General features: G+C 42.2%; 1 protein-coding gene across 2 annotated transcripts in view; it reads right to left on the reverse strand.

Moving 5' to 3' along the window:
* Positions 1-26,813, reverse strand: part of glg1a (golgi glycoprotein 1a) — a 34,596-nt gene extending 7,783 nt beyond the window's left edge. Inside the window, exons 1-23 of one of the 2 annotated variants that reach the window (XM_034105479.2) lie at positions 26,427-26,813; positions 18,230-18,259; positions 17,063-17,149; positions 16,682-16,897; positions 16,293-16,496; positions 16,060-16,131; positions 15,779-15,965; positions 14,811-15,028; positions 14,020-14,141; positions 13,817-13,918; positions 12,779-12,932; positions 12,636-12,653; positions 10,885-11,022; positions 8,833-8,919; positions 8,665-8,727; positions 8,001-8,114; positions 7,389-7,477; positions 7,116-7,233; positions 5,747-5,839; positions 5,519-5,656; positions 5,276-5,399; positions 5,054-5,196; positions 4,669-4,770 (exon numbers count right to left, since the gene is read on the reverse strand). In XM_034105479.2, the coding sequence (XP_033961370.1) occupies positions 4,669-4,770; positions 5,054-5,196; positions 5,276-5,399; positions 5,519-5,656; positions 5,747-5,839; positions 7,116-7,233; positions 7,389-7,477; positions 8,001-8,114; positions 8,665-8,727; positions 8,833-8,919; positions 10,885-11,022; positions 12,636-12,653; positions 12,779-12,932; positions 13,817-13,918; positions 14,020-14,141; positions 14,811-15,028; positions 15,779-15,965; positions 16,060-16,131; positions 16,293-16,496; positions 16,682-16,897; positions 17,063-17,149; positions 18,230-18,259; positions 26,427-26,780 (2,973 nt within the window). In that variant the 5' untranslated portion in view covers positions 26,781-26,813. The remainder of the gene's footprint in view (positions 1-4,668; positions 4,771-5,053; positions 5,197-5,275; positions 5,400-5,518; positions 5,657-5,746; positions 5,840-7,115; positions 7,234-7,388; positions 7,478-8,000; positions 8,115-8,664; positions 8,728-8,832; positions 8,920-10,884; positions 11,023-12,635; positions 12,654-12,778; positions 12,933-13,816; positions 13,919-14,019; positions 14,142-14,810; positions 15,029-15,778; positions 15,966-16,059; positions 16,132-16,292; positions 16,497-16,681; positions 16,898-17,062; positions 17,150-18,229; positions 18,260-26,426) is intronic. The other variant, XM_034105480.2, reaches the window with a different exon arrangement.

Genomic DNA, 26,813 nt, shown 5'->3' on the forward strand with positions numbered 1-26,813 from the left:
ATAAGCCATGTGCAGTAATATAGAAAATTGAGGATGCAACGCATTGGTATGAATCGAGATGCACCGGGATATCGAACCGAATCGAAGACAGGATAATCGTAATCGAATCGAATCGTGAGACCAGTGAAGATGCACAGCCCTACTAAACAGCAGTGGACAGCTGCTAAAGGGAGAACTACAAACAATCCTCCTAAACCACTAAGTGTGCCAATCCAGAACAGATACGCTCCGCTGACCGAGAGCCGGAGATCTCTTTCTGATGACCTGGATAACCCGTCCTCTTCACATAGCAGGGTAAGGATCAATAGCTACTCCAAAAGTAAAAGACTAGAGGGAAAGCTAACGACTGGGCCTGAAACTCTGATTGTGGGTGACTCTGCTGTAAGAGATGTAAAAGGTCTGTGTAGTAAGAACAACACCAAAGTACTCTGTTTTCCCAAGGATATGGTCTCTGACTTGGCTGAGAAGATCCTGCATATTGGGGCTGAACATCTGACTGTGAAGAATGTGGTACTGCACATTGGAACAAATGATGTTGTGAAACAACAGTCAGAAGTGCTGAAAGAAGACTTTAAATGATAAACTGCAGATGTGTTCATCAGTGGCCCTCTACCGCCAGTCAGAGGAGGAGTGGAGAGATTCAGCAGATTGTTTGCACTGAACACCTGGCTTTCAACTGTCTGTACTGACCATTCTGTGCATTTTATTGACAATTTTAACTTTTTCTGGGACCGCAGACATCTTTTCAAGGCAAATGGAGTTTGCCTGAACAAGTCAGGAGTGAAATTGTTTATCTCTAACATATTCAACTGCCTGCGTCATCAATCTGTTCCCTCTGCCAAGGACAAGCGGCAAGAGGAATCAAAACAGGAGAAAGACACAACACATCGCGCAGAAAACCCTGAAGAAGTATCACTGCACCCGCCTGAGGAATGTTCTGATTATGGGAGACCTATGACACAAATGGAGGAGTCTCCACTGCCCGTCACCCCCCCTGTCAACGCCTTCGAGGATACTCTTCATTCATCCCCCAGCTCTCTCTACTCTCCGCTCACCCTTTCACCCTCGCCCACCCCCCTGGAGTTCGATGACCGCATGAAGGCGACACGCAGGGTTGGCAGCATGTCCTTTACCCCGCCCCTCAACGACGCCCACCAAAATCACCGAAGCAGAGATGTGCACCATCTCCCCCGGCTTACAGTGTAGCCCTCACCCTGCCCTCCTTTGAGAGGAGCAGGGTGGTGGGTCCTCCCTCCCCTTCAAAGCCTGATAGGGATGTGTGTGTACAAAACGCTGCAAACTGATATCTGCTGGGTCCAGGCTCAAGGGCGTATGGCACTCTCAACTCTTTCCAGGACATGCCGGGGCCCTGCCTGCCTGTAGCTTTGCCGATATCTGTGTTGATAGGTAATAGATTAAGAGCGGTGAATCATCTTAGAAACAGGAAGCGCTCAAACGTTTGTGTGAGTTTATCTAATTTAGCAGTGATTCCATGTCAGCCACAGCTTGTTACAAAATACCTGACTGATAGTGTGTTTAACAAACTTAAACTAGCTCTATTAAATGTCAGGTCTTTGGCAGGAAAAACATTTTTAATCAATGATTTTATCACTGAGCATAATCTCGATTTTATGTTTTTAACAGAAACTTGGATTGAACAAAATAACAGTGCAGCTGTTCTTATCGAATCAACCCCTCCCAACTTTAGTTTTATGAGTCAGGAAATAATGCATAAGAAAGGGGGTGGAGTTGCTATTCTGTTCAATGATTCCCTTCAATGCAGGAAGACATCGTATGGAAACTTTGATTCTTTTGAATATGTGGCCCTTCAGCTGAAATGCTCCTCTCGAGCTCTGTTCCTAAATATCTATAGACCACCCAAATACTGTGCAAGCTTTTTTGATGACTTTACTGAACTGCTGTCTATAGTGTGTATTGACTTTGACCGTCTAGTCATTGTTGGTGATTTTAACATCCATGTTGACAACCCCCAGGACAGAGGGGCTAAAGAACTGTTTTGTGTTCTTGATAGCTATGGACTGACTCAGCATGTGACGGAGCCCACGCACATTAAGGGGCACACTCTGGACTTAATTTTCTCAAAGGGTCTGAATATCTCTAAGGTTGTGGTGACTGATGTTGCACTCTCTGACCATTCCTGTGTTTTCTTTGAGAGCTCTATTTCTGTTCACACAAATGTTCAAAAAGAGATAACCACAAAGCGATATTTAACTGAAAATACTAGGGAAATGTTTACTCAGAATTTTTCTTCCACACTTGCCCCTGCTAACATCTCAGTAAATGAGCTAGTAGATCATTTTAATTCAAAAATTAAAAATGTTATAGATGCCATTACTCCAACTAAGGTAAAGGAAGTGTCTGGCAAGAAAATATCTCCACGGAGAAAGGCCATGACCGTGAAAACAGAAAAAAGAGAATGTGGAAAAGCGGAACGCAGGTGGCGAAAAACAAATCTCCAGGTTCACTTTGAAATCTATAAAGAGAGACTTGGCCTTTATAATTTGGAATTGAAAAACGCACGACAATCGTTCTTCTCTGACATCATTACCAAAAACAAAAACAACGCACGTGCCTTGTTTGCTACCGTCGACAGACTAACTAACCCCCCAGTGTCAGTAGCCTCTGAATTTCTATCCACCAGGGTGTGCAATGATTTTGCCTCCTTTTTCACTGACAAAATTCAGAAAATCAGACAAGCAGTCAGTGCCTCTGCATCAGGTACAGCAAATGTGTTGTCCCTGTGTCCACCTAATAACAATTCAAGCACCATGACACAATTCCATCAGATTAATGATAAAAAAACTTAGAGGACATTATACAACTTCTGAAATCCTCCTCCTGCTGCCTTGATATTATTCCAACAGGATTTTTCAAAGATGTTTTTCGTTGCATGGCCTCAGATCTACTTCATATAGTAAACAAATCTCTTCACTCAGGTATTTTTCCACAGGCCCTGAAAACTGCAGTCATTAAACCGCTCTTAAAAAAGAATAATCTCGATGCTTCAGTAATGAACAATTACAGGCCCATATCAAACCTGCCATTTCTAGGTAAAATCATTGAAAAAGTTGTTTTTCAACAGTTGAGTAATTTCTTGCATTTAAATAACTGTTTCGATGTGTTCCAGTCAGGCCTTCGTCCAAACCACAGCACTGAGACTGCTCTTGTAAAGGTCTTTAATGACATCCACTTAAACACAGACAGTGGCAGAACTTCAGTATAGTATTATTAGATCTCAGTGCTGCGTTTGACACTGTTGACCACAGCATATTACTAGACCGACTGGAAAACTGGGTGGGACTTTCGGAAACAGCTCTAAATTGGTTTGAATCCTACTTAAAGGACAGAAACAACTTTGTTTCTATAGGTAAATACACATCTGAGTTGACAAATATGATATGTGGGGTTCCTCAAGGCTCCATCTTGGGGCCTCTTCTCTTTAACGTCTACATGTTACCACTGGCTCAGATAATGAAAAACAACAAAATAAGTTACCATCGCTATGCGGATGACACACAAATTTACGTAACAATTTCACCAGGAGACGATGCTCCAATTCAAACACTGAGTAAGTGCATTGAACAAATCAATGACTGGATGTGTCAGAACTTTCTCCAATTAAACAAAGATAAAACTGAGGTAATGGTTTTTGGAGCAAAGTCAGAACGTATAAAAGTGAGCGCTGAGCTTCAGTCTGCAATGTTCAAAACAACAGATAGAGCCAGAAATCTAGGTGTAGTCATGGACTCTGACCTGAGTTTCAACAGTCACATTAAAACAGTTAATAAATCAGCCTGCTATCACCTAAAGAATATATCTAGGATTAAAAGACTAATGTCACAGCAGGATTTGGAAAAACTTGTCCATGCTTTTATCTTCAGTAGACTTGACTACTGCAATGGTGTCTTCACAGGTCTCACTAAAATATCTATTAGAAAGCTGCAGCTGATTCAGAACGCCGCTGCTCGAGTCCTCACTAACACTAAGAAAGTGGATCACATCACTCCTGTTCTGAAGTCTTTACACTGGCTTCCTGTGTGTCAAAGAATAGATTTCAAAATATTGCTGCTGGTTTATAAAGCACTGAATGGTTTAGGCCCAAAATACATTTCTGACCTCCTGCTAAATTATGAACCATCCAGATCTCTCAGGTCTTCAGGGACTGGTCAGCTTTCTGTCCCCAGAGTCAGAACTAAACATGGTAAAGCAGCGTTCAGTTATTATGCTCCAAATATCTGGAACAAACTCCCAGAAACCTGCAGGTCCGCTGCAACTCTTACTACTTTTAAATCCAGGCTGAAGACTTTTCTTTTTGTCGCTGCTTTTAATTGAACTATTCATATCTTAGACTGCACTGTAACTTTTATCCATGTATTTTTTCTTTTTATGTTTATTTTATTAGCTTTTATTTTTAATGACTGATTTTAAATGCCATTTTCTTAATGTCTTTCGTTTTTTGTAAAGCACTTTGAATTGCCTTGTATTGACAAGTGCTATAGAAATAAACTTGCCTTGCCTTGTGTGTGTGTGTGTGTGTGTGTGTGTGTGTGTGTGTGTGTGTGTGTGTGTGTGTGTGTGTGTGTGTGTGTGTGTGTGTGTGTGTGTGTGTGTGTGTGTGTGTGTGTGTGTGTGTGTGTGTGTGTGTACCTCATCAGTGCAGTGCATCTGCAGCTGTGGGTCCAGTCTGTAGTCGAGTGCTGACTCCTGCAGGATCACTCTGATCTGATCCTCACAGTCTGGAGACAGCCTCTGGACCACACCCGCCAAAAACACACAGTTCAGGACAACAACAACAATAAGTTGAAGTCAAATATTCATGAAGTATCATGATAAAGACACTGTACAGCTTATAGTAAACAAGTATTAGTTGTTATTTCAAATCTGTGTTAAAGGATTACACAATTTTATTGTTTTTAACAATTAAACCTACACATTTACAGTTTATTTGATGCCGTTTCTAGTGCAGTAACTATTTTATACGTATCTTTTATTTGCAGTTTGTTAAGTTGAGGACTCTGAGGTCGGCACTGACCTGGTCGGCGTATTTAAGTTTGAGGCAGGCGATGACCTGGCCCTCCAGCTCGCTGTCCTCGCTCGCCTTGTTCAGGATGGGCTGGCAGAACTTTGGGATGTCGGCCCGGCAAGCTTTCCTCAACACCGGGTTCAACCTGTAGTCTGGAGGAGGTGATGTTGAGTCGGATCAGGTTCAGATTACGAGATATGATTCAGACATATTAAGACATGTTTTACTGACCCGTGTTCTGTGTGATCTGTCTCTTGGTGATCATCTGTTTGCATTTGGGGTCCATCAGCTCGCTGTTCTTGTTCTGTTTCAGACACTGAAGGACGTTCCTGGCGTCCGCGTCAGTACAGAACCTCTGCAGGAGAGAGGCACAAAACTAACTGGGTAAGGGGTCGTCTTGTTGTTTATTACAGCGGCTGACATCTTGAAACACCTCCTTCTCCTTCTCCCTCCTTCCTCCTCCCTCCTTCTCACCTTGATCATCTGCTTGCAGACTCTCATCAGCTGGTAGTCGAGCTCGGGGTCGGTCATCTCCACCTCCTGCAGTCTGAAGATCTTCTGGTGGCAGCGCTGACTCAGGTGCTTCTTCTGCTCCTTCAGACACTCGATCATCTGGGGAGCAGCAGAGAGGGAGGTGGAAATATTAAAAACGTGACTTCAATATTTATTTCAGCCGTTTGCTGCATGTGCGGTGCGCCTCACCTGAGCGTTACCAAAGGCCACGTTGGGACACAGACGGCTGATGTCCGACTTACAGGGATCGTACAACTCTGGTTCCAACCGGATATCCTCCGACTGAAAGAAGAAGAATCTATGTTAACACAAGTGTGCACAAACTGCTGTTTTCACAGTTTGAGACACTTGTATGTGATGTGAGGTATTGACACACAGAGTAAAGGCCCTGACACACCAAGCAGTCACCAGAGGACTAGCCGACGCTGAAGTCGGCTGTTGCCTGGCCGTGTTCTCCTGCGTTTTGGCCATGTGTCGCACGGGAACACACCGCACCGACTTCAGTGCGTGAGTGGCAATAACTCTCCTTACCAGCAGGCGGCGGTAGTGTGTATTCGTCATTCAAAAGAGGCAACAACCGGAACACAGAGAAGAAGAAGAGTATCTTTTCCCCGTAATATCATACCGAGCTGGCCTCTCCTGGATCAAGGTGATGAGCAGGTCTTCGTTTGCATCATTCCAGATCGCCATGATGAGATGAAAATGAATAGCAGTCTGTGTGTGCCTTCTTAAATCGTTTGTTTACGTCCCTCACTTCCGCTTCGCTTCTCATGCACTGATTTGCTAGCTGAACAGCCAATCAGAGTGATTATTTGGTCCGACTGCCAGACCCGATGCATGGCCGATTCAACATGTTGAATCGGCCATGCATCGGGTCTGGCAGTCCAAATAAGGCGTGTCACGGTCGACGGTGCGGGACACACCAACCTGACTACGGCGCCGCGAATGCCCGACAGCCTCTGACGGCCTCTGACTCCCAAAATCGGGTTGGTGTGTCAGGGCCTTACGGCACCTTTGATAGAGAGGAACCGATGTGAACAGGCCAGAAAACGCTCCGAAAATGAGCAGATTGCACTCATCTACAAAACTTTATGGGTATGTTTTCTAATTCTCTGTAATAATTTATTAGCGCAACATTTTTGTAACAGTAATTCTAATATGTTTTGTTTGTTTGGCTGAAAGGTGGTTTCAATTATGATCATTTTAGTTTTTATTCCATACTGGATTGTTAATTAGCTGAGATAGTGCGCTTTTGTTTTATGTATTTTTGACTGTGTGTGGCAGGACGAATAGACAATGCTCATGCTAGTGCTAATGGGATCCTAATAAAAGAAGAAAGAACAAGTCTACGGCCGTGCTAACAGCTCGGTGAGGTTGTACTTAAAGCCAAATGCTGACATGTTGATGTTAACCAGGCATACTTTCATTCTTTGAGAATTTCAGTCGTTTTGCAGGTATTTAGTCGTAAACCGTGTGTGTGTGTGTGTGTGTGTGTGTGTGTGTGTGTGTGTGTGTGTGTGTGTGAGTGTGTGTGTATGTGTGTGTGTGAGAGCATTACCATCTCCAGCTCCTCCACCCGCAGCTGTTTACGACACTTGAGTGAGACGCGCTGCTCCCTGGCGTCCTGCAGCGTGTCGTTCCTCACCGTGGTGCTGAGGCAGATCACGACGTCCACCCTGCGGCATGATGGGAAGTGTGAAATGTGTTGATTGAAAACAGATCAGTTTGCAGAAAAACACTTTGAACTAACTGGCTGCTCACAGAGAACAACAACAGAGGGGAAAAGGTACGTTTCCATTCTTAGGGATGTTTTAAAGCAAATCAAACTCACTTTTTCTTGATGTTTGGACACAGTCGCAGAACGTCCTCCTTACACGCCATCTTGAATTTGTAGGAGAACCGGAAATCCTTCATCTGGACCTGGAAGGTGAGCATCACGCATATTAAACAGCAAACATCACAGACAAACATCGTCATCCGTCTCTTCATCTTCCTCTATTTTTTCCTTCTGAATCTTGTGACATGTTAGGGGATTACAGTGTCACACTCCTGTACACACAAGCTGAGCAATTAAGTATTTACACGAACGACCATCTGTCAGTGTAGAGGAGGGTCAAATAACACAGCCAAAACAAAACATAATTATACGTTTTTCTGCTGTGGAAAGCAAAACATTTTGTTATTTTAATTCTAAAATATCTGAAATGTATTGTAACTATAATCCTATGTGAAACACTAATAAAGAAGTGTGTGTGAATGACAGGGAAACAATGAAAAACTAAAGCTGCCGAACATTCCTCAAAATGTATTTTAAATGTGTGAATAATAGAAAATGTGTAGAAATGATCGCTGGCCGAACTGTACACCAAACTGAAATCTTGCTTTAGGTAAAAAAGTAATTGATACAGAGTAAGGAAGAGATAAAGATGTCATGGTTACTGACCAGCTGGAAGTGTGTAACGCCGACTAAACATTTGTCATTCATCTCCTTCTGATGTTTGTTCTGAACCAGGCACTCCATCAGATCCCCTGTGTCCACCTGGTTATCAGCTACATCCTACACACACACACACACACACACACACACACACACACACACACACACACACACACACACACACACACACACACACACACACACACACACACACACACACACACACACACACACACACACACACACACACACACACACACACACACCACACACACACACACACACACACACACACACACACACACACACACACACACACACACACACACACACACACACACACACACACGATTATTTACACATCATTAAAGCCCTGCTTCAGGAGCATGAAGCGCTCAGTTATATTTAGCATGAATCTGGGCGTTATGCGTTAGCCTATCACGTACAATGTGTTAAAAGTGTGAGTGTAACGTAGTGATGTCACTATGTTAGAGAAGTAAACAAAGGAGCCCCGAACCCTAAAATCTACTTGCCAATAAATTGTAACTCATACATTTCGGATTCATTACACCCCTGCTATATATGCTTGCATTAAATGACCAGCTTTTTTAAAATTTGTAAACCCCATGTATATGTTTGTGTGTACTCAGAAGAAAGTACATGTACTCACATGGCAGAAGGCCTGAGTGAGGGGCTCGCAGGCTCTGATGAGCAGAGCGTCGATCTGGATGTCCTGCAGCAGAGAAGAGAGACCAAAGTTCAGGACGTGCAGGTCAGACAAACAAACACTCAAACAATTTCCCAATCTGGGACATTTAATCTAATCTCTAAAACTGACCTCAGACTCCAGCTCCGTCAGGTTCCCCACCACCTCCCTGCAGGCAGGCACCAAGTCCTCCAAATGATCCTGCAGACACTCCAGCTCCTGACCACACACACACACACACACACACACACACACACACACACACACACACACACACACACACACACACACACACACACACACACACACACACACACACACACACACACACACACACACACACACACACACACACACACACACACACACACACACACACACACACACACACACACACACACACACACACACACACACACACACACACACACACACACACACACACACACACACACACACACACACACACACACACACACACACACACACACACACACACACACCAGAAGTGGTCAGTAAAGTCTCCTCCTTTACATCATCACATTATGTCTCTTCCAGTTAAGCCCCATGCCCCACTTAACGGGAAGAAACTCAACTACCTAATTAAGCCGAAACAAAACACAACTCTAACGCCGAGACTCTGAATTAGCCCTGAGCGAAGAAATGCTAACGCACTTAGCAAAGAACTCACGGTATAAATACTTTATTACTTATCGGATCTGCACACCAAGATATCAGATTAAAGCTGAGATTCCACAGATTCTAGGTATAAGTATCATCACTGTGCGACCAAAGTTCGCGACAGCTCAGGCAAACCCAGACAACACACACAGCGAAGCTTTACGGAGCCAAAACGGCAAATATGTCTTACCTTTGCTGTTTTCTGATCAAAAGTTGTGTTCAATGGCATTAAAATGATCAAAACGCTGCTGAAGGTCAATCCAATGTGTCTGTGTCACTTTGAAATGATTACTGATAATCCATCATTCAATTTTTGTCAAAACCCCTCAAAAACTGAGATTTGTTGTTGTTTTCAGAGTGTGTGAGGAATACAACCCAGCTTCCGGTTTTGGGCACTCATTCACCAATGGTAATGTTTAGATGGATTTTAGGAACTTCCCCTCGATTCTATTGGCTCTAACGGTTCAAAAGAGGTGTCAATCATCAAAATCGACCAATGGATGCCAGAGATATGACAAATATAACCAAATGACCCCAGAAGTGGCATCAATTTTCACTTGTTTTGCATCAATCTATACACTATAACTTACATTTTTTTACTATGTTCAATCTGAATTTACTTGAAAATAAAAACATCTACCGTACTTTTCGGACTATAAGCCGCGACTTTTTTCCCCATTTTTTTTGTACAGCTAATGGCCACTAGGGAACCTCCTAAATCTATGGATTTTACAGGTAAAGTTAACCACCTTTAACACTATGGGCTCTATGACCGGTCCGCGCCCGCCACCTTTAAGCGGCGGGCTCCAGCAGCAAAAGCTGGAGGCTGGAAAAGAGTGAGACAGGTAGCGCGCCAAAGTAAAAGTGGAACCGAGAGACAGAACGAGAGCAAGACAGACGGACAATTTAGCTGCTGCGGCTTATATGCAGGTCTTTATAGTCCGAAAAGTACGGTATATTGATTCTGACTTTTCTACATCCAACTCACAGGTGTATCATTGCTTTGAGAAGATTATTAATCTACCCCTTTTAGAAGTGAAGATATAGCCATTTGTTCTGGGAATGTCATTTTCGAGCCTGAGACCTGAAAAACAGGCTTGGGGCTTAACTGGAGGACTGTGAATAAAAAATATAATGAATTCAAAAAGAGAAGAGATGATTTATGCCAGATTTTTGGGGGAGTTTTCATGAAATCCATCACAATTAGGTGTAGGAGTTCTTATGATGAAGCACTGAAGGGTGCTCAAACATCCACAACAGGGTTAAAGTGAGATCTGTAGAAGCACATGTCAGCAGTAGTAACTGTGGCCGTTTCTCAATGTCGAGGAAAGCTGCTCCAGAGCCACTACTTCAAGCATACTATGTCATCGAGTGCCGCCGAATCACTGTTTGAATGCCCAGCATACATGTGCTACCAAGCAAGCCTCCTCGACTTTGAGAAACGGCCTGTGTGTGTGTGTGTGTGTGTGTGTGTGTGTGTGTGTGTGTGTGTGTGTGTGTCACCTGTCCAGTGTCTGTCTTCTCGCTGCACCACTTGCCGAGGTCGGTCATGCACCTCTTCTGCAGCTCGGGGTCCAGCTTCACATCCAGCGCCCTCTGGTGGAGAATCCTCTGAACCTCCACCTTACAGTCCCGAGATAACTGCACACACACACAGAACACACACAATAAAACTTGTACAAGAGCCTCACAATAGAGGATTGTTGAGACCAAAACCAATGTTGATATGTTCGATTTAAAAATACCAAATCAAACTATATCATGGAGAGAAAATAAATGAAACATATCTTTGGTATTTCTGTAGGCTATGTTTAGGTCACTCGTCGGCCGACATTTGTCAAAACTGATATTTCTGTGAAAAGGTAATAAGCTAATAATAAGGTATTACCTAGCTGCTAACGACACATTTAGAGTTACTGTTATTACCAGTTTTCAACTTGTAATTAGAGTTCACTCAACATCTAACTCATACTGTAGTGACAACAGGGAAACGTTTTTCTTATTCTCTGATATATCTGAAGTAATGTACTCTCTGATTTGACTAAAACGATAAGTCAAATCAGAGGGAGTTATCAAAAAATGTTTTGATAATCGTTAAATGTTGATAATTTTCAGGCTATTATGTGAAGTTTCCAGCTTCTCAAATGACGTAAAATGCTGCTTTCCTTGATAGTAAATTAAATATCTCTTCCTTTTGGACTGTTGGTTGGACAAATTATGGAAATATTTCACTATATGATGTTTTATGGACCAAATGATCAAATTATTTATAAGAAATGCAAAATGATTGATTAAGAAAATACGTATTAGTTGCAGCCCTACACATAGAAATACCTTACGTTTCAAACCATACCAAAGTTAGCTGTGTATTTATAAGAGAGTAGTGAATTAGTTATTTCTGTTAATTTACTCGTGGGCTGTATCTTATAGTTTGTAGTTAAACTGTATTCTTCTTGTATGTTTACTAAATGTACTACCACGTTGTACTTCCTATATTCCACAGCTTGTAGTTTTGTGAGTCCAGTTTTCTTGTAACTGATACATTTGAATATCATTCTTCTATTGTGTTGTTATGATTTAACTGAATTGTAATCCCAATGATGTTTTAAAATGTTAACAGTTGCCGTCAGTAACAACCCTTGTATTCCCTCAGCCTTTATTGGAAATGTGTTTATTACCCTATACATAAAACCTTAAGCCATACAAATCTCTAAAAAGAAGTACGAAGCTCCCTAAATGTGCTCACTCTAAAGGTCTGAAACACTGTGATTATGGGAGCATATAATCATATCAAATCAAGCTCCGGGTGTTCACACTGTGAAGCGTAATCACCACTTGGACGGCCATGTGGACCTTCCCACTGAGACACTGATTACATGGGTAGCGGGGCCAGCCATGCGACCTTATTGCTATCATTTAGCAGAAGCTGTTGTTCAAAGTGTTTCTCGGAAATCCCAAAAATATGTCGGAAACTATAATTTGTCCGATATTTGAATTCATTATTTCAAAAAGGAAAAAAAGGACTCCCATTCCCTTCATCTTCAAAAGTACTTCCCGTTGAGTGCCAATTAGCAACTGTTAGCATGCTAATACACTGAATTAAAATGGGCTATGAAAAATGACTTTTATGATCCGTCAGATTTTCCAACAATATTTTTGACAGACAAAATGAAATCATCCCCATTATCATCATCAGTTTATCCCTACACCAGGATCAATACAGATGTATTTGAAGTGATCATCCGACCACGTACCTGCTCCGCTGGGTTAACCTGTTCAATTGGAAAACAACAAAGTGTACAGTTCACAATAGTGATACAATATATCCCAAATACGTTGAAACCTCCTCCTGTCATTACATTTAAAGGACAGCGAGTGTGTTTCTAAGGGGTCCTACCCGGCGGCCCTGCTCCTCGCTGCGGTAGGCGTGGCGGTACAGGCAGGAGAAGACGGCGCCCGGCGGCATCAGCTCGCTGGTCTCGTTCCAGCCGTGAGTGTGGCAGAGCCGAGCGGCATCACCCTGACACTTCTTATAGAGGATGGGGTCCAGCCTGGGAGACACACACAACATGAGAAGCATTACAGCCATGTCTTTTTAACACTCGTGACAATATTCTGAGATTCAGATTTACATTTCTGAGGCGGGGGAGAGTCACATTGCAGAAACAAATATGAGTAAAGACTATTGTACTATTATTATACATGTATTATAACACCCTTCATTTAATGAATATATCTAAGACAGCTATATTGAAATTCCCTGGAGTTGACAAAACAAATAAGATGTATTTATATACAAAATGCTTTTCTTTTAATACTCTCTCAGTTTCTGGTAAATTAAAGGTCACCTACAGTGTATTGTGCAAAATCCACTTGTCCATGTCTCTTCTACATCAACATGTGGACTCTGTGGAAAGAGACTCTGAAAGTTTCAGGAAAAAAAATTCCCTCTCTTTGTCCTGATCCATTTATATATAAACCTGTCTGAAAATGAGCTGATCAGATTTTGGCCACTTTATGATGTCATAACGATTTTTTTAACGAACAGAGAATCAGCACTTTTGAAACAGGGCTGAAACAGAGGGGATTATGGGATGCTGCCATTATCTGTTTGGTGTTTGGAGCCAAACACTTCGGAGCCATGTTTGTATATATCTGAGACCTATAATATATTGATGAAAAACAATATAATAGCGGACCTTTAACTCATCTTATCTCAGTTGTGTACTGTACTGTACACATTAAGGTCATGTGACGGCACCTGAGCTATCTTCATATGTTTATGAAGACGACCCCGCAACAAGCAAGTAAGGGCACCTTAAATTACGATGGTATGTCAAATGTTACCTTTTGTGTTGTATCTGTAAAATATAAATTCTTATGTCAATAATGTTAAAAAGGTGAAGAGCATGAACGTCGCTGGATTCAGACTCACTTCCAGTCTCTGGATATGAAATACTGCAGCTCCAACAGCCGGTGCTCACAGTCCTCCACCATCTTCTCCGTGTACAGATGCTCCATCAGGCAAGACAGGATCCTACAAACACACACATTTAGAGAGCAAAGTGGTGATGTCAAATTCAGATTATTTGACATAATGTGTGTGTGTGCCCGGTTGTGTTTGTGTACGGGGCTCACATGGGGTCTCCGTTGTGGATGTGTTTGCAGGCGGTCTGGATGACGGACTCGCAGGCCTCGTTGAGCGCGCGGTCGATCCTGTAGTCAGCTCCGGGGTCAGCAGACTGGATCAATGTCTGCAGCTGCAGCGGAAAAGACAGTAGAAAAACATTTAATATCATAATGGTTGCCATTAAATATCATATCATTTAATTTGCTGATTGAATTTCATGGATTTAATGTATTAATTAACAAACTGTCAACCCCCACTGACACAATCTGCTGTTAATCATGTAGTATATGATCATTAACACTGCCTGATAAATGTGATCATTTATACAATTCTTTATTTAACAGAAACCTATATGATTATTATTCATTTTTAACAAACTTTAGTTGGTAGAATATCCTGTAAGTTATTGATTTTCTATCAATAACTTATAGGACTTTTCGATCTATCTCCTGTAAATCTCTTTTACACAATCATGTCTGAATATTCTTAATTAAGTATAAAATGACTTCGCACAGCTGGTATCAAAACTGAATTTAATGTTAATAAATGAACTGAACAGACAGTTTGCAGCTAAACATGATACTTAAAATATCTCCAACACTTGAGCCTGTCAAGTGAAAGCTGGAAAACTGAATGATTTATGCGCAGTGGTTTTAAAATGTATTCAGGAGACAGTTTTGATATGAATTATTTAGAAGAAAAAGGCCCACTAAGCTGCGTGAGACCACACAGAAAACATCCTGCCTCTCTGCTGTTAGCATCCCTCTAACAGTGAGGCGTCACAGCGGCAGTAACTCACGGCGCTCTGGCAGACGCTGTCCACCGCCGTGCTGCGGTCCCCCCGGCCGATCCTCATCAGGCAGTGCAGCGTGCGGCCTTTGCGGTGCAGGCCGGAGCAGTGGGCCTCGATCTCCGTCCGGCAGTGCAGCACGATCTCCGGACTCAGGGAGAAATCCTCCATCAGCATCCGCCTGTAGTCCAGCATCTCGCCCTGACACTCGCCGCTGACCGGACGCCCTGCGCGGAACCATATCAAACTATTACCGACACAGTTACGCCGGGATGTACATCACTTCAACATTTATTTATATTTGATAAGCATTGTAAAAAAGTTCTTTACTTAAAAAATAAGTTTAGTTTAGTTCATTTTTTGGCTACATGCACCAACACTGACATATTATCATTTTATACATTTGGTATGTACACTTTCCTTTCTACGCATCTAGCAGACATCGAGCTAAGGCTGTGCAATATTTAAATATTATATTGATATCGTGATTCGAGACTAGATATCGGCTTAGATTTTGGATATCGTAATATTATAAGTGGTGTCATTGCCTGATTATAAAAGCTGCATTATAGTAGGGTCATGTCTTTTTCAGAATTGACCAGACTGTTCTTGTAGTTCTATTGTTTGTCTTTACCCGCTTATTTATTATATCCACATCATTGATGTTTATTTATCAAAATGTCTTGTGGAATGTTTTGTGGAAGCTTCAATGTCACCTCCAGAATATCGTCACAATCTCAATAGAGAACGTTGGTAAAAGAGGCTGGCTGTTTGATTAAATGTATATCGCCCAGCCCCATAACTGGAGTCATGTTGATGTTCCCCAGGTTAAGGTCAAGTCTACTCTTCCTTTAGCTTCGTTTCGGTCTCCATCAACTTCAGAAAAAAAGACCTGGCTCTTAATTTACGTTTCCCAAGCTTTTGTGCTGTAAATAAACAAGGTTTGGCAGGACCCTGATGTGTTCTCCCCCCCTCACCTCGGTGCACAGCAGCCTCCAGGCACAGCAGCAGGTAGGAGAGCCGGGCCTCACGGGCCCGCGGCAGGTTGTTGTCCAGGCTGCAGCGCTGCTTCCTCAGGTCCGCCTTGCAGGCTTTAGCCAGAGAGTAGCTGACTCTGTAGTCCTGAGAGATGAGCTTCTGACGCGTGGTCAGAGCGTCACGGCACTGACAAAGAACAGGGGAGTGTTAGTGACTTAAAACAAGTTCTCTATCATCCAAAAACACAAGTTAATCGGTGAGTTATTTCCTCTAAATATACCTTTTCTGACATGGCCTCCTCAAACTTATGATTGAACAGACACTTGTAGACTTTCCCTTCTCCTGCCTGAGTCTGTGGAGAGGAAAGATAAATCACATTTGAGTTTCCAATCCCACATTGTATTTGTGCTTTTACTCTAATTTGCTTATACATTTGGTGTAAACTCAGCTGCTGATGATCCCATTACATATTATTTGATATGGTCTGACTGTAGAAACTTGCAGCGTCCTTACGTTCGGACAGAATCTCTCGCGGTCGTCTCTGCAGGAGAAGTAAAGGTGACGGTCGAGGTGAAAGTCGTCTGACGACAGCTCGGCCACCCGCAGGATCGCCTTCTTACACTCCTCTTTGATTGGATGACCGTGATCCTGCTGCTCCGCCTCCCTCACCAACGCCTTCTCCAGACAGGAGATGACTTCGCCCTGGGAGTGAACGTCCTGACGCGGAACGGAGGGAAATGACAATGAGTAAGTAAGTTAGAGAGAACAAGAACAATTAAACAAATGGCAAAAGGCTCCATCGAAACTCTGAAATGTTTAGTTGCTCACAACAACAAAAACAACCTGAGGGAACAATCAACAGTTCTACGGTCTTTTTAATGAAATCTGTCAGATTCCCTCACCTTGTGTCCCACGTTGATGCTGCCGCAGTGCAGGGTGTTGATGTCTTCTTTACATTTGTCCATGAAGCCGCAGATCAGTCTGTAGTCGCTGAAGATGATACTGGTCATCTTGGTGATGTACTGGTTGCACTGGTACTCGCTGACGTTGCCACGGTGATCCACCAGGCAAGACACCAGGTAGCCCCTCCCTCGCTCCTCCTCGTTACACTCCTTTATCTGAAATTGTGATGGGTCAGAGGGACAGAATGTATTTAACCTTATCTCTAGATTACACGGTTAGGGTTTTTGTTATAAATATCTACATATGCTTTCTGCATTTGCAATACTGTAAAACATTGTAATTAAGCTCTGAAAAATGTTCTGTCCGTAGTGCACACTGACCTCAGCAATGGTGCTCTTGCAGACCTCCATAGCCACCGACTCAAACTTTGAATCTGTGGTCAGATTGAGTTTATAGTTCCACAAGAGCTGAGGAAGGAGAACAACATCATTACAGTTTCAAATACGTACTGTATACAGTAGACAGGGGGTCTTCATAGTATGACACCGTGAGGGCCTCTCCTCAGTCAAATCTTGAAAAAGCCCCCCTTTAGTTTGCTGGTTTAGTTTCACTCAATTCCTGTATACCTATGGGATGATGATCATGTTACCTTATCCTAGACATTCGACAATTTAGCCAAGACTGCCTAATAATGTAGTTTGACCTATGTGTTTCTATGGAGAGAGCCATGGTCTCTCGAAATGACTGCTATTGTTTTATTTCCACTTTGACCTTGTTTACCGCTGACCTTTCAACGGACAACCAATCAGATGTCAGCGCTATGAAGCAAGCAACTTAAACAGCCTTTTTTTTATTAAATCACTTATCATGTGAAAGCAGTTTAAGGCATTCATTTGTTGTTGGCTCTGGTGGGAAATTATTATTATATATTTCTTTACTTCAATACACTGTGTACACGGAGCACACACTGAGCCCAATACTGACCATGAAAATAGTTGTATCCCTAAAACTAACTATAACAAGTATTACATTCCTCGAACAAGTGCCAAAGAATGGCTCGTTCGCATTAAGATACTCTTGTCTCTTTCTGTCTTTTGTATTTTTGTGTTTATTGTTTTCCTGCCAGCACCACTCCAGCTGCAGAGGCTAACGGCTACCGAAATGACGTCAGCAAAACCAGTCTTAGTTTGTGCGTGAACTGTTCATTTCAGCCAGTGCTTTCCAGAGCTATAACTAGTATAACTAGAGTCCAAGTGGTCCATTAACCCTGTGGTGTTTAAAAAAGCTGTCTGCCGTTCACTGCTGTGAACTCTGGACAGTGTGGACACTGAAGTTGTATCACCCTGACACTGAGGCGAGCTTTAACAACCTGTGTGTGTGTGTGTGTGTGTGTGTGTGTGTGTGTGTGTGTGTGTGTGTGTGTGTGTGTGTGTGTGTGTGTGTGTGTGTGTGTGTGTGTGTGTGTGTGTGTGTGTGTGTGTGTGTGTGTGTGTGTGTGTGTGTGTGTGTGTGTGTGTGTGCGTGTGTGCACGTGTGAGATTACTTACATGGTTACAATCAGGAGCAATATCAGATTCCTGCACAAAGACAGAGCAAAAGAAAGAAACTAAGTCAGAATTCAAACATTTGTGAATATACAAATTAAAATAATATAAACATATTTTTGTAGATATAAGATACTCGCAAAGCTGACAGTTAAACTCCTTACTATCCCTAACCTGGTAACAAAGGAATAATTCAACACTTTACTTTTTAGGACTTGGATGAGATTGATACCACTCTCATGACAGTAAGGAGGTGGTTAGCCTAGCTTAGCATGAAGACAGGAGATAGCAAACCTAACGCGGTCTAATTGTTTTTATTGCCAAGTAGGTTTTCACATACAAGGAATTTGTTTTGGTGTACTGATATGTGATGGGTCCAGACTCAAGGGCGTATGGCACTCTCAACTCTTTCCAGGACATGCCGGGGCCCTGCCTGCCTATAGCTTTGCCGATATCTGTGTTGATAGGTAATAGATTTTAGAGCGGTGAATCACCTTAGATACAGGAAGCGCTCAAACGTTTGTGTGAGTTTATCTAATTTAGCAGTGATTCCATGTCAGCCACAGCTTGTTACAAAAAACATGACTGATAGTGTGTTTAACAAACTTAAACTAGCTTTATTAAATGTCAGGTCTTTGGCATGAAAAACATTTTTAATCAATGATTTTATCACTGAGCACAATCTCGATTTTATGTTTTTAACAGAAACTTGGATTGAACAAAATAACAGTGCAGCTGTTCTTATCGAATCAACCCCTCCCAACTTTAGTTTTATGAGTCAGGAAAGAATGCATAAGAAAGGGGGTGGAGTTGCTTTTCTGTTCAATGATTCCCTTCAATGCAGGAAGACATCGTATGGAAACTTTGATTCTTTTGAATATGTGGCCCTTCAGCTGAAATGCTCCTCTCGAGCTCTGTTCCTAAATATCTATAGACCACCCAAATACTGTGCAAGGTTTTTTGATGATTTTACCGAACTGCTGTCTATAGTGTGTATTGACTTTGACCGTCTAGTCATTGTTGGTGATTTTAACATCCATGTTGACAACCCCCAGGACAGAGGGGCAAAATAAGTGTTTTGTGTTCTTGATAGCTATGGACTGACTCAGCATGTGACGGAGCCCACGCACAATAAGGGGCACACTCTGGACTTAATTATCTCAAAGGGTCTGAATATCTCTAAGGTTGTGGTGACTGATGTTGCACTCTCTGACCATTCCTGTGTTTTCTTTGAGAGCTCTATTTCTGTTCACACAAATGTTCAAAAAGAGATAACCACAAAGCGATATTTAACTGAAAATACTAGGGAAATGTTTACAGGTGGCGAAAAACAAATCTCCAGGTTCACTTTGAAATTTATAAAGAGAGACTTGGCCTTTATAATTTGGAATTGAAAAACGCACGACAATCGTTCTTCTCTGACATCATTACCAAAAACAAAAACAACGCACGTGCCTTGTTTGCTACCGTCGACAGACTAACTAACCCCCCAGTGTCAGTAGCCTCTGAATTTCTATCCACCAGGGCGTGCAATGATTTTGCCTCCTTTTTCACTGACAAAATTCAGAAAATCAGACAAGCAGTCAGTGCCTCTGCATCAGGAACAGCAAATGTGTTGTCTCTGTGCCTAATAACAATTCAAGCACCATGACACAATTCCATCAGATTAAAGATAAAAACCTAGAGGACATTATTCAACTTCTGAAATCCTCCTCCTGCTGCCTTGATATTATTCCAACAGGATTTTTCAAAGATGTTTTTCGTTGCATGGCCTCAGATCTACTTCATATAGTAAACAAATCTCTTCACTCAGGTATTTTTCCACAGGCCCTGAAAACTGCAGTCATTAAACCGCTCTTAAAAAAGATTAATCTAGATGCTTCAGTAATGAACAATTACAGGCCCATATCAAACCTCTCATTTCTAGGTAAGATCATTGAAAAAGTGGTTTTTCAACAGTTGAGTAATTTCTTGCATTTAAATAACTGTTTCGATGTGTTCCAGTCAGGCTTTCGTCCAAACCACAGCACTGAGACTGCTCTTGTAAAAGGTCTTTAATGACATCCACTTAAACACAGACAGTGGCAGAACTTCAGTGTTAGTATTATTAGATCTCAGTGCTGCGTTTGACACTGTTGACCACAGCATATTACTAGACCAACTGGAAAACTGGATGTGACTTTCGGAAACAGTTCTAAATTGGTTTGAATCCTACCTAAAGGACAGAAACAACTTTGTTTCTATAGGTACATACACATCTGAGTTGACAAATATGACATGTGGGGTTCCTCAAGGCTCCATCTTGGGGCCTCTTCTCTTTAACATCTACATGCTACCACTGGCTCAGATAATGAAAAACAACAAAATAAGTTACCATAGCTATGCAGATGACACACAAATCTACGTAACAATTTCACCAGGAGACGATGCTCCAATTCAAACACTGAGTAAGTGCATTGAACAAATCAATGACTGGATGTGTCAGAACTTTCTCCAATTAAACAAAGATAAAACTGAGGTAATGGTTTTTGGAGCAAAGTCAGAACGTATAAAAGTGAGCGCTGAGCTTCTGTCTGCAATGTTCAAACCAACAGATAAACCAGAAATCTAGGTGTAGTCATGGACTCTGACCTGAGTTTCAACAGTCACATTAAAACAGTTACTAAATCAGCCTACTATCACCTAAAGAATATATCTAGGATTAAAAGACTAATGTCACAGCAGGATTTGGAAAAACTTGTCCATGCTTTTATCTTCAGTAGACTCGACTACTGCAATGGTGTCTTCACAGGTCTCACTAAAAAATCTATTAGGAAGCTGCAGCTGATTCAGAAGGCCGCTGCTCGAGTCCTCACTAACACTAAGAAAGTGGATCACATCACTCCTGTTCTGAAGTCTTTACACTGGCTTCCTGTGTGTCAAAGAATAGATTTCAAAATACTGCTGCTGGTTTATAAAGCACTGAATGGTTTAGGCCCAAATTACATTTCTGACCTCCTGCTAAATTATGAACCATCCAGATCTCTCAGGTCTTCAGGGACTGGTCAGCTTTCTGTCCCCAGAGTCAGAACTAAACATGGAGAAGCAGTGTTCAGTTATTATGCTCCAAATATCTGGAACAAACTCCCAGAAACCTGCAGGTCCGCTGCAACTCTGACTACTTTTAAATCCAGGCTGAAGACTTTTCTTTTTGTCGCTGCTTTTAATTGAACTATTCATATCTTAGACTGCACTGTAACTTTTATCCATGTATTTTTTCTTTTAATATTTTAAATGTAAACTTAATTAATTTCTCCATGACATTTATGAGAGGGACTGCTCGAAAGTAGGATATTTGGGATATCCATCGTAGCCAGGGTTTACGATCAGTTTTTAGGTGAGTTGTACTGAGGAACAAGTATCACAGCACCGACGGGTGAAAAATAGTGTTTTGGTAACACCGGGTGTTCAGGTAACACTTAAAGACTTTGTTATGGAACGCAAACCCTTAAAACCCCCAGTTCTGTTGTACATTGTTTTTTTTAGTAAGCACCCTATTTTGCACACACATTTAGGACAGGGCACATGTTGTATTTTTACTCCACACAGGATTAACCATAAGGTGCAAGTCATTTCACGAGGTGTTTCTTTAAAAAGCAGCCTTGTTTAATGAGTGAAAGAGCAACAACTCGGATAAGTATGTGATAGTTGCTCAAAATAATAATGACGGTACCTTCAAGAAGTTAGAATGAAAAAGATGGCGGTCATTTTGTTTTCAGGAGAATTAAATCAGTGGTATTCCAAGATGGCACAGAGAGTGAGTATTCAACCCTCTTTTAAATATCTATTTCAAGTCACAAAACAAAATATAAATCTTACATACATTTCTGAAAAATCGTAAACATTGTGTACGCTTTTTTTTCAGCTTGTTTGTGTCAAGCTTTTTGTGTGTATGCATATGTGTGCTTAAGAGACGGAAACAATGGGAAACACACACACAAATGTGCCAACTGATCCTCCCACAACAAATGTCCCATTGAATATTTTGGTCAAAGTAAATATGAAGTAAGCAGCAGAAGCTTTCCGCACACTCCCACAACCTCCTTGACAATCAGAGGAAGAACAGCAGTAGATGTGTTTCTTAATGCTTCATTTTGCAGGAAAAGGACATGAAAGCACTTCATGTTAGCTCTGCTCAGCCCACAAGAACAAAGGCTGCTACACCCTTCTTCTGACTTCAAGCCATCATGTCCCCTAAATGTTTCAGAGACAGAGGAGCAAATGTAATGTGGAAGCAGACCCTCAGTGGCCTCAAGGATTAGAATAACCAATTAGCATTAGTTATTAATTAATAAAGGAGCTGCGCCATTTGCATCAAAGGCTTCTGAAACAAGCTCAGATGAATCAACTAGACTGATCAAACTCATGTGGTCACAAAGACTTATTGTGTCTGGGGGAAGGGGTGGGGGAAATGTGACACAACTCTAAACATAATGTGATACACTGAGAAGCTGGCACTGTGAAAGCAACCTCTATACATTTAAGATAACAAGAGCTTGATTGTAGATTTACTGTAGCAGTTGAACAAAATGGCAGTACCAGACCGTACCAGCCTTCTTTCATCTCTGAACAAAGTGACCAAGTAAAATACTTTGTCATTTGGAAGGAGTTCCTTCCAGTAATGGACCCACAGATAATGATGTACTATTGTCTAGCTTTAGCCTCTTCTAGCTAATTGTTTTTGTTGATACATTTACTGTTTTGGTTCCATCTCACTATGATAACTTCACCATTTCACCTGCTGAGCAGCAAACAGCTCATACACACAGTTAGATACTATCTGGTGAACAAATAGCATTTAACCGCTGAAGAGACATAACAAGAAGTTGGTTGAGACCAAAAACAAAAGGTTTCCTTTAATAATGGATGTTAAAGGGGCCCTAATGTGCTCATTTTCAGGAGCATATTTTATTTTGTGTCTGAATGTTCAAAAAGGTCTTTATTTTTCTCATACTGCCTGTGCTGCAGCACCTCTTTCCATCCCTTGTCTGAAACCTCTTGTGAGCCCTTCTGAGGGTACCAAACCCAACATTGAGGGTGACATTGTGATTTAAATCAAGAGTCAAAGAGTCCATCAAAAACGAATGTTGGGAACTAAGTGAAAAACTGCACTGACAGACAGAGAGAATCTAATTCACTGTGACTTCAGAGCTGCTCTAAGATCCACATCATTACACCTTGTCAGCCCACAGTCAATCAGTGACAGACTCATTCAATGACCACAGCTGGAAGATGGCCACGGGCCTCTTTGTGCTGCTGCAAAGTGACTTCCTGTTTGGCAATTACTTCAGCAGCTTCTTTTCCCCGATGTCCTTCAAACGTTGGATTTTCAGGGCTTAAACAGACACAAATGAAGACTCAAACTGAACTGAAACCATGCGCTGCTATACTGACGGTGCTGCTTCTTGGCTGTGTGTGTGTGCCAGGGGTGGGGGTGTGTTTTTCTGTAGAAGAGGCAGATTTATAAGAGCCATTTACCTCTTCAGGAGGCCACAGCTGTTATAGAGTTGAAGCGGTGTAATTATCTCAGTGAAGAGGGCATCGCTCAGGGCCGCTGGAGGACTGTGTGTGTGTGTGTGTGTGTGTGTGTGTGTGTGTGTGTGTGTGTGTGTGTGTGTGTGTGTGTGTGTGTGTGTGTGTGTGTGTGTGTGTGTGTCTGTGTCTGTGTCTGTGTGTGTGTGTGTGTGTGTGTGTGTGTGTGTGTGTGTGTGTGTGTGTGTGTGTGTGTGTGTGTGTGTCCTAGCATTACTATACTTGTGGGGACCTAAATCTGTTTACATAGTCACGTGTGGGGACTCGCCTCCCGTCCCTTATGGGGACGAAATGGGGAATCATTAATTTTAGGGTGAAAACTTGGTTAGGTTTAGGGTAAGGGTTAGGCATGTGTTGGTTATGGTTAAGGTTAGGATAAGTCTCCAGGAAATGTATGTAAGTCAATGTAATGTCCCCTGTATGTGTGTGTGTGTGTGTGTGTGTGTGTGTGTGTGTGTGTGTGTGTGTGTGTGTGTGTGTGTGTGTGTGTGTGTGTGTGTGTGTGTGTGTGTGTGTGTGTGTGTGTGTGTGTGTGTGTGTGTGTGTGTGTGTGTGTTCATGTGTTTGACATCAGCAATGGGAAATAAAAGGGATGACGTCAACACCAGGTAAAACTCTCAGTGACAGGAAGCTTTTTCCCCAGACATATGTACATCCGTTAATGTTTACAACGGTCCCACCATTTCAACCTCAGTCATTTAGCATTTGAAAGGAATATGAGAATCAGATTGACATTTTAACTGTTTATATTGTCAGCGTGATTTTGATGTTTATGCTGAGTGTGTATATATATATTTGTGAGTATAAAAAGAAACGGCAGCACAAAAATGAACATGTCGTCTTTTTGATTGTGTTACACTAAAAGATGTTTCTCGTTTTGTATCCAACCTGTGTGCGTGGTGTGTATGAGTGAGTGGAAAAACTGGACAGCCTAAACTGGGTCACCAGACTTGCCATCGTCACATCTGATGTCTTCTGATAGAAATCAAAGTCCAACCCTCTGAAGCGAGTAGAAAAAAGGGAAAAGCTGCAACATTTACCAGAATGCTACTATAGAGATATTTGCCATTACTCATTGCCATTTAATTTGACAATGTTTCCTTTAAAACCCAGGGTAAGCCACTTCACAATTAATGGATTAACTGTTTGGTTTGTGAGAAAATATTGTACATCACATGTTCCACATTAAATCATCTGATGCTTGTTTTATCCGACCAAAGAGACTTCATTTATGATCCAGAACAACTAAGAAGAACAGCAAATCCTCACATTTCAGGAGCTGGAACAACCATCATTGCTTGTAATGTAATGTAACTATAAAAAAAAGCCTAATAACACAAATCTGACTCAAGAAAAAGAGTAAGAGCTCCCCTCTCCCCAAAAAAGGAAATCTTGACCGAGAAAAGTAATGGAGGAATCATCCGGAAAAGCGGTATATTCGTCCTAATATCATTGATTATCGATTGTACACTTAAAGGAAAACCTGCAGTGTGTATCACATGTACTGTCAGAGTGTAATAATCCAAGCTATCCTTCTGACAGGGAGTGGTTTTGTGCCTGCAAGGATCCTACTAAACAAGTGGAGTCCAAAACCAAATTAGCAAGAAAAACCAAACATTCCACGCATTCACTTCCAAAAAATAAATAACAGCCCAAAAATGAAAGTGTGCATGTAGGCGGTGAATCTAAAAAAAACTGATTGTGATGAAAAATATTTGTTTGGCTTTTTCATCACTGAGAAACAAAAGAGACAGGAGATGCAGGACGAGTGTGTGTGGTTCAACTTCACCCCAAGTCACCTGACAGCTGGATCACACACACGTCAAAGTAAACAGCTGCACCACAAATCTTTCCCTCAAGACAAATACTTTGATATCTGGGTGCCATTACCAGTTACACAGCTTTGGTAGTAGCACATGACTGCTTTTTAGGTTAACGTAGGAAATATAAAACATTCTAAGCCTGCAATGTATTTGGATGTTATTCTTATAGAGTTATGATATATTTTTTCAGACTAGCAAAGTAGCAAATCAAGAGTTCCCAGACACCAAAGCTATGTCTTCAAAACCCCTTTTTTATTGACCAGTAGTCTATAAATCCTGAATACAGCTTGGTGACAGTTCTTTTAATACATGGACAAACCTCTAAACGTACGATATTAATGTTTTATTTCTATGTTTACATTCTTTTTATAGCCGTAACTATCAAACTCTTCGAATAGAATACATCCCCCACTTGTAATGTCTATGTTTTTAGCCGTCAGGTGAATGTGGAATAGATACAGACGCGTCAAAATAAGTAAATACAAAAAACGACTATGTGACAGTGTGTTCACCCCGTGGTAGCAATCGCCTTGTTATGATGTTCTATTCTGATACAATAATTTGTTTCATAAGATGTGACATTTCAGAGGAACACATGGGTTTCTGATGCTCAAATGAAGCCTACGTTGAGTGTGTGTGCGTGGCTGCTCGGACACTGACGCAGGTGTCCCCCTCTCCATCAGCTGGTCACCCCTGCATCGGTGTCCCGCTGACAGCCGAGGTGGATCTAAAGCCCCGGGTCGACACACCCAGCAGATGCCTATCACCTCTCGGGGATGAGCGTGCACCCTGTCAGCCTGGCTTACCTCTCTGCGGTCCTGCAGGCACTCCAGCACAGCCAGGTTGTTGGTCCAGGTGTGTTTGGGGCAGAGGCGGGACAGGTCCTCCCGGCAGGCCTCCTCCTCCGACAGCTTCCAACCGGTCGCCCTTCGAGGCTGAGAGGCCCCAGCGGCAGCAGCAGCAGCGGCAGCAGCAGCAGCGGCGGCAGGTGCATCCTTGGCCGGGGGCTCCACGGCTCTGACGACGGGCGGGTTGGGCGGGTTCGGAGGCTCGGCCGGGCCGCTGACAGCCTTCAAGCCGAGGACGGAGCCGAAGCCCCATAGAGAGACGGACAACAACAGCAGCGGCAGCAGCAGCGTAGAGTAACTGTACGCCGCCATCTTCACACCACTGTCAAGCTAGTTCTGGTGAGG

This window comes from Pseudochaenichthys georgianus, chromosome 3, assembly GCF_902827115.2.
Source record: "Pseudochaenichthys georgianus chromosome 3, fPseGeo1.2, whole genome shotgun sequence".
Lineage (NCBI taxonomy): Eukaryota > Metazoa > Chordata > Actinopteri > Perciformes > Channichthyidae > Pseudochaenichthys > Pseudochaenichthys georgianus.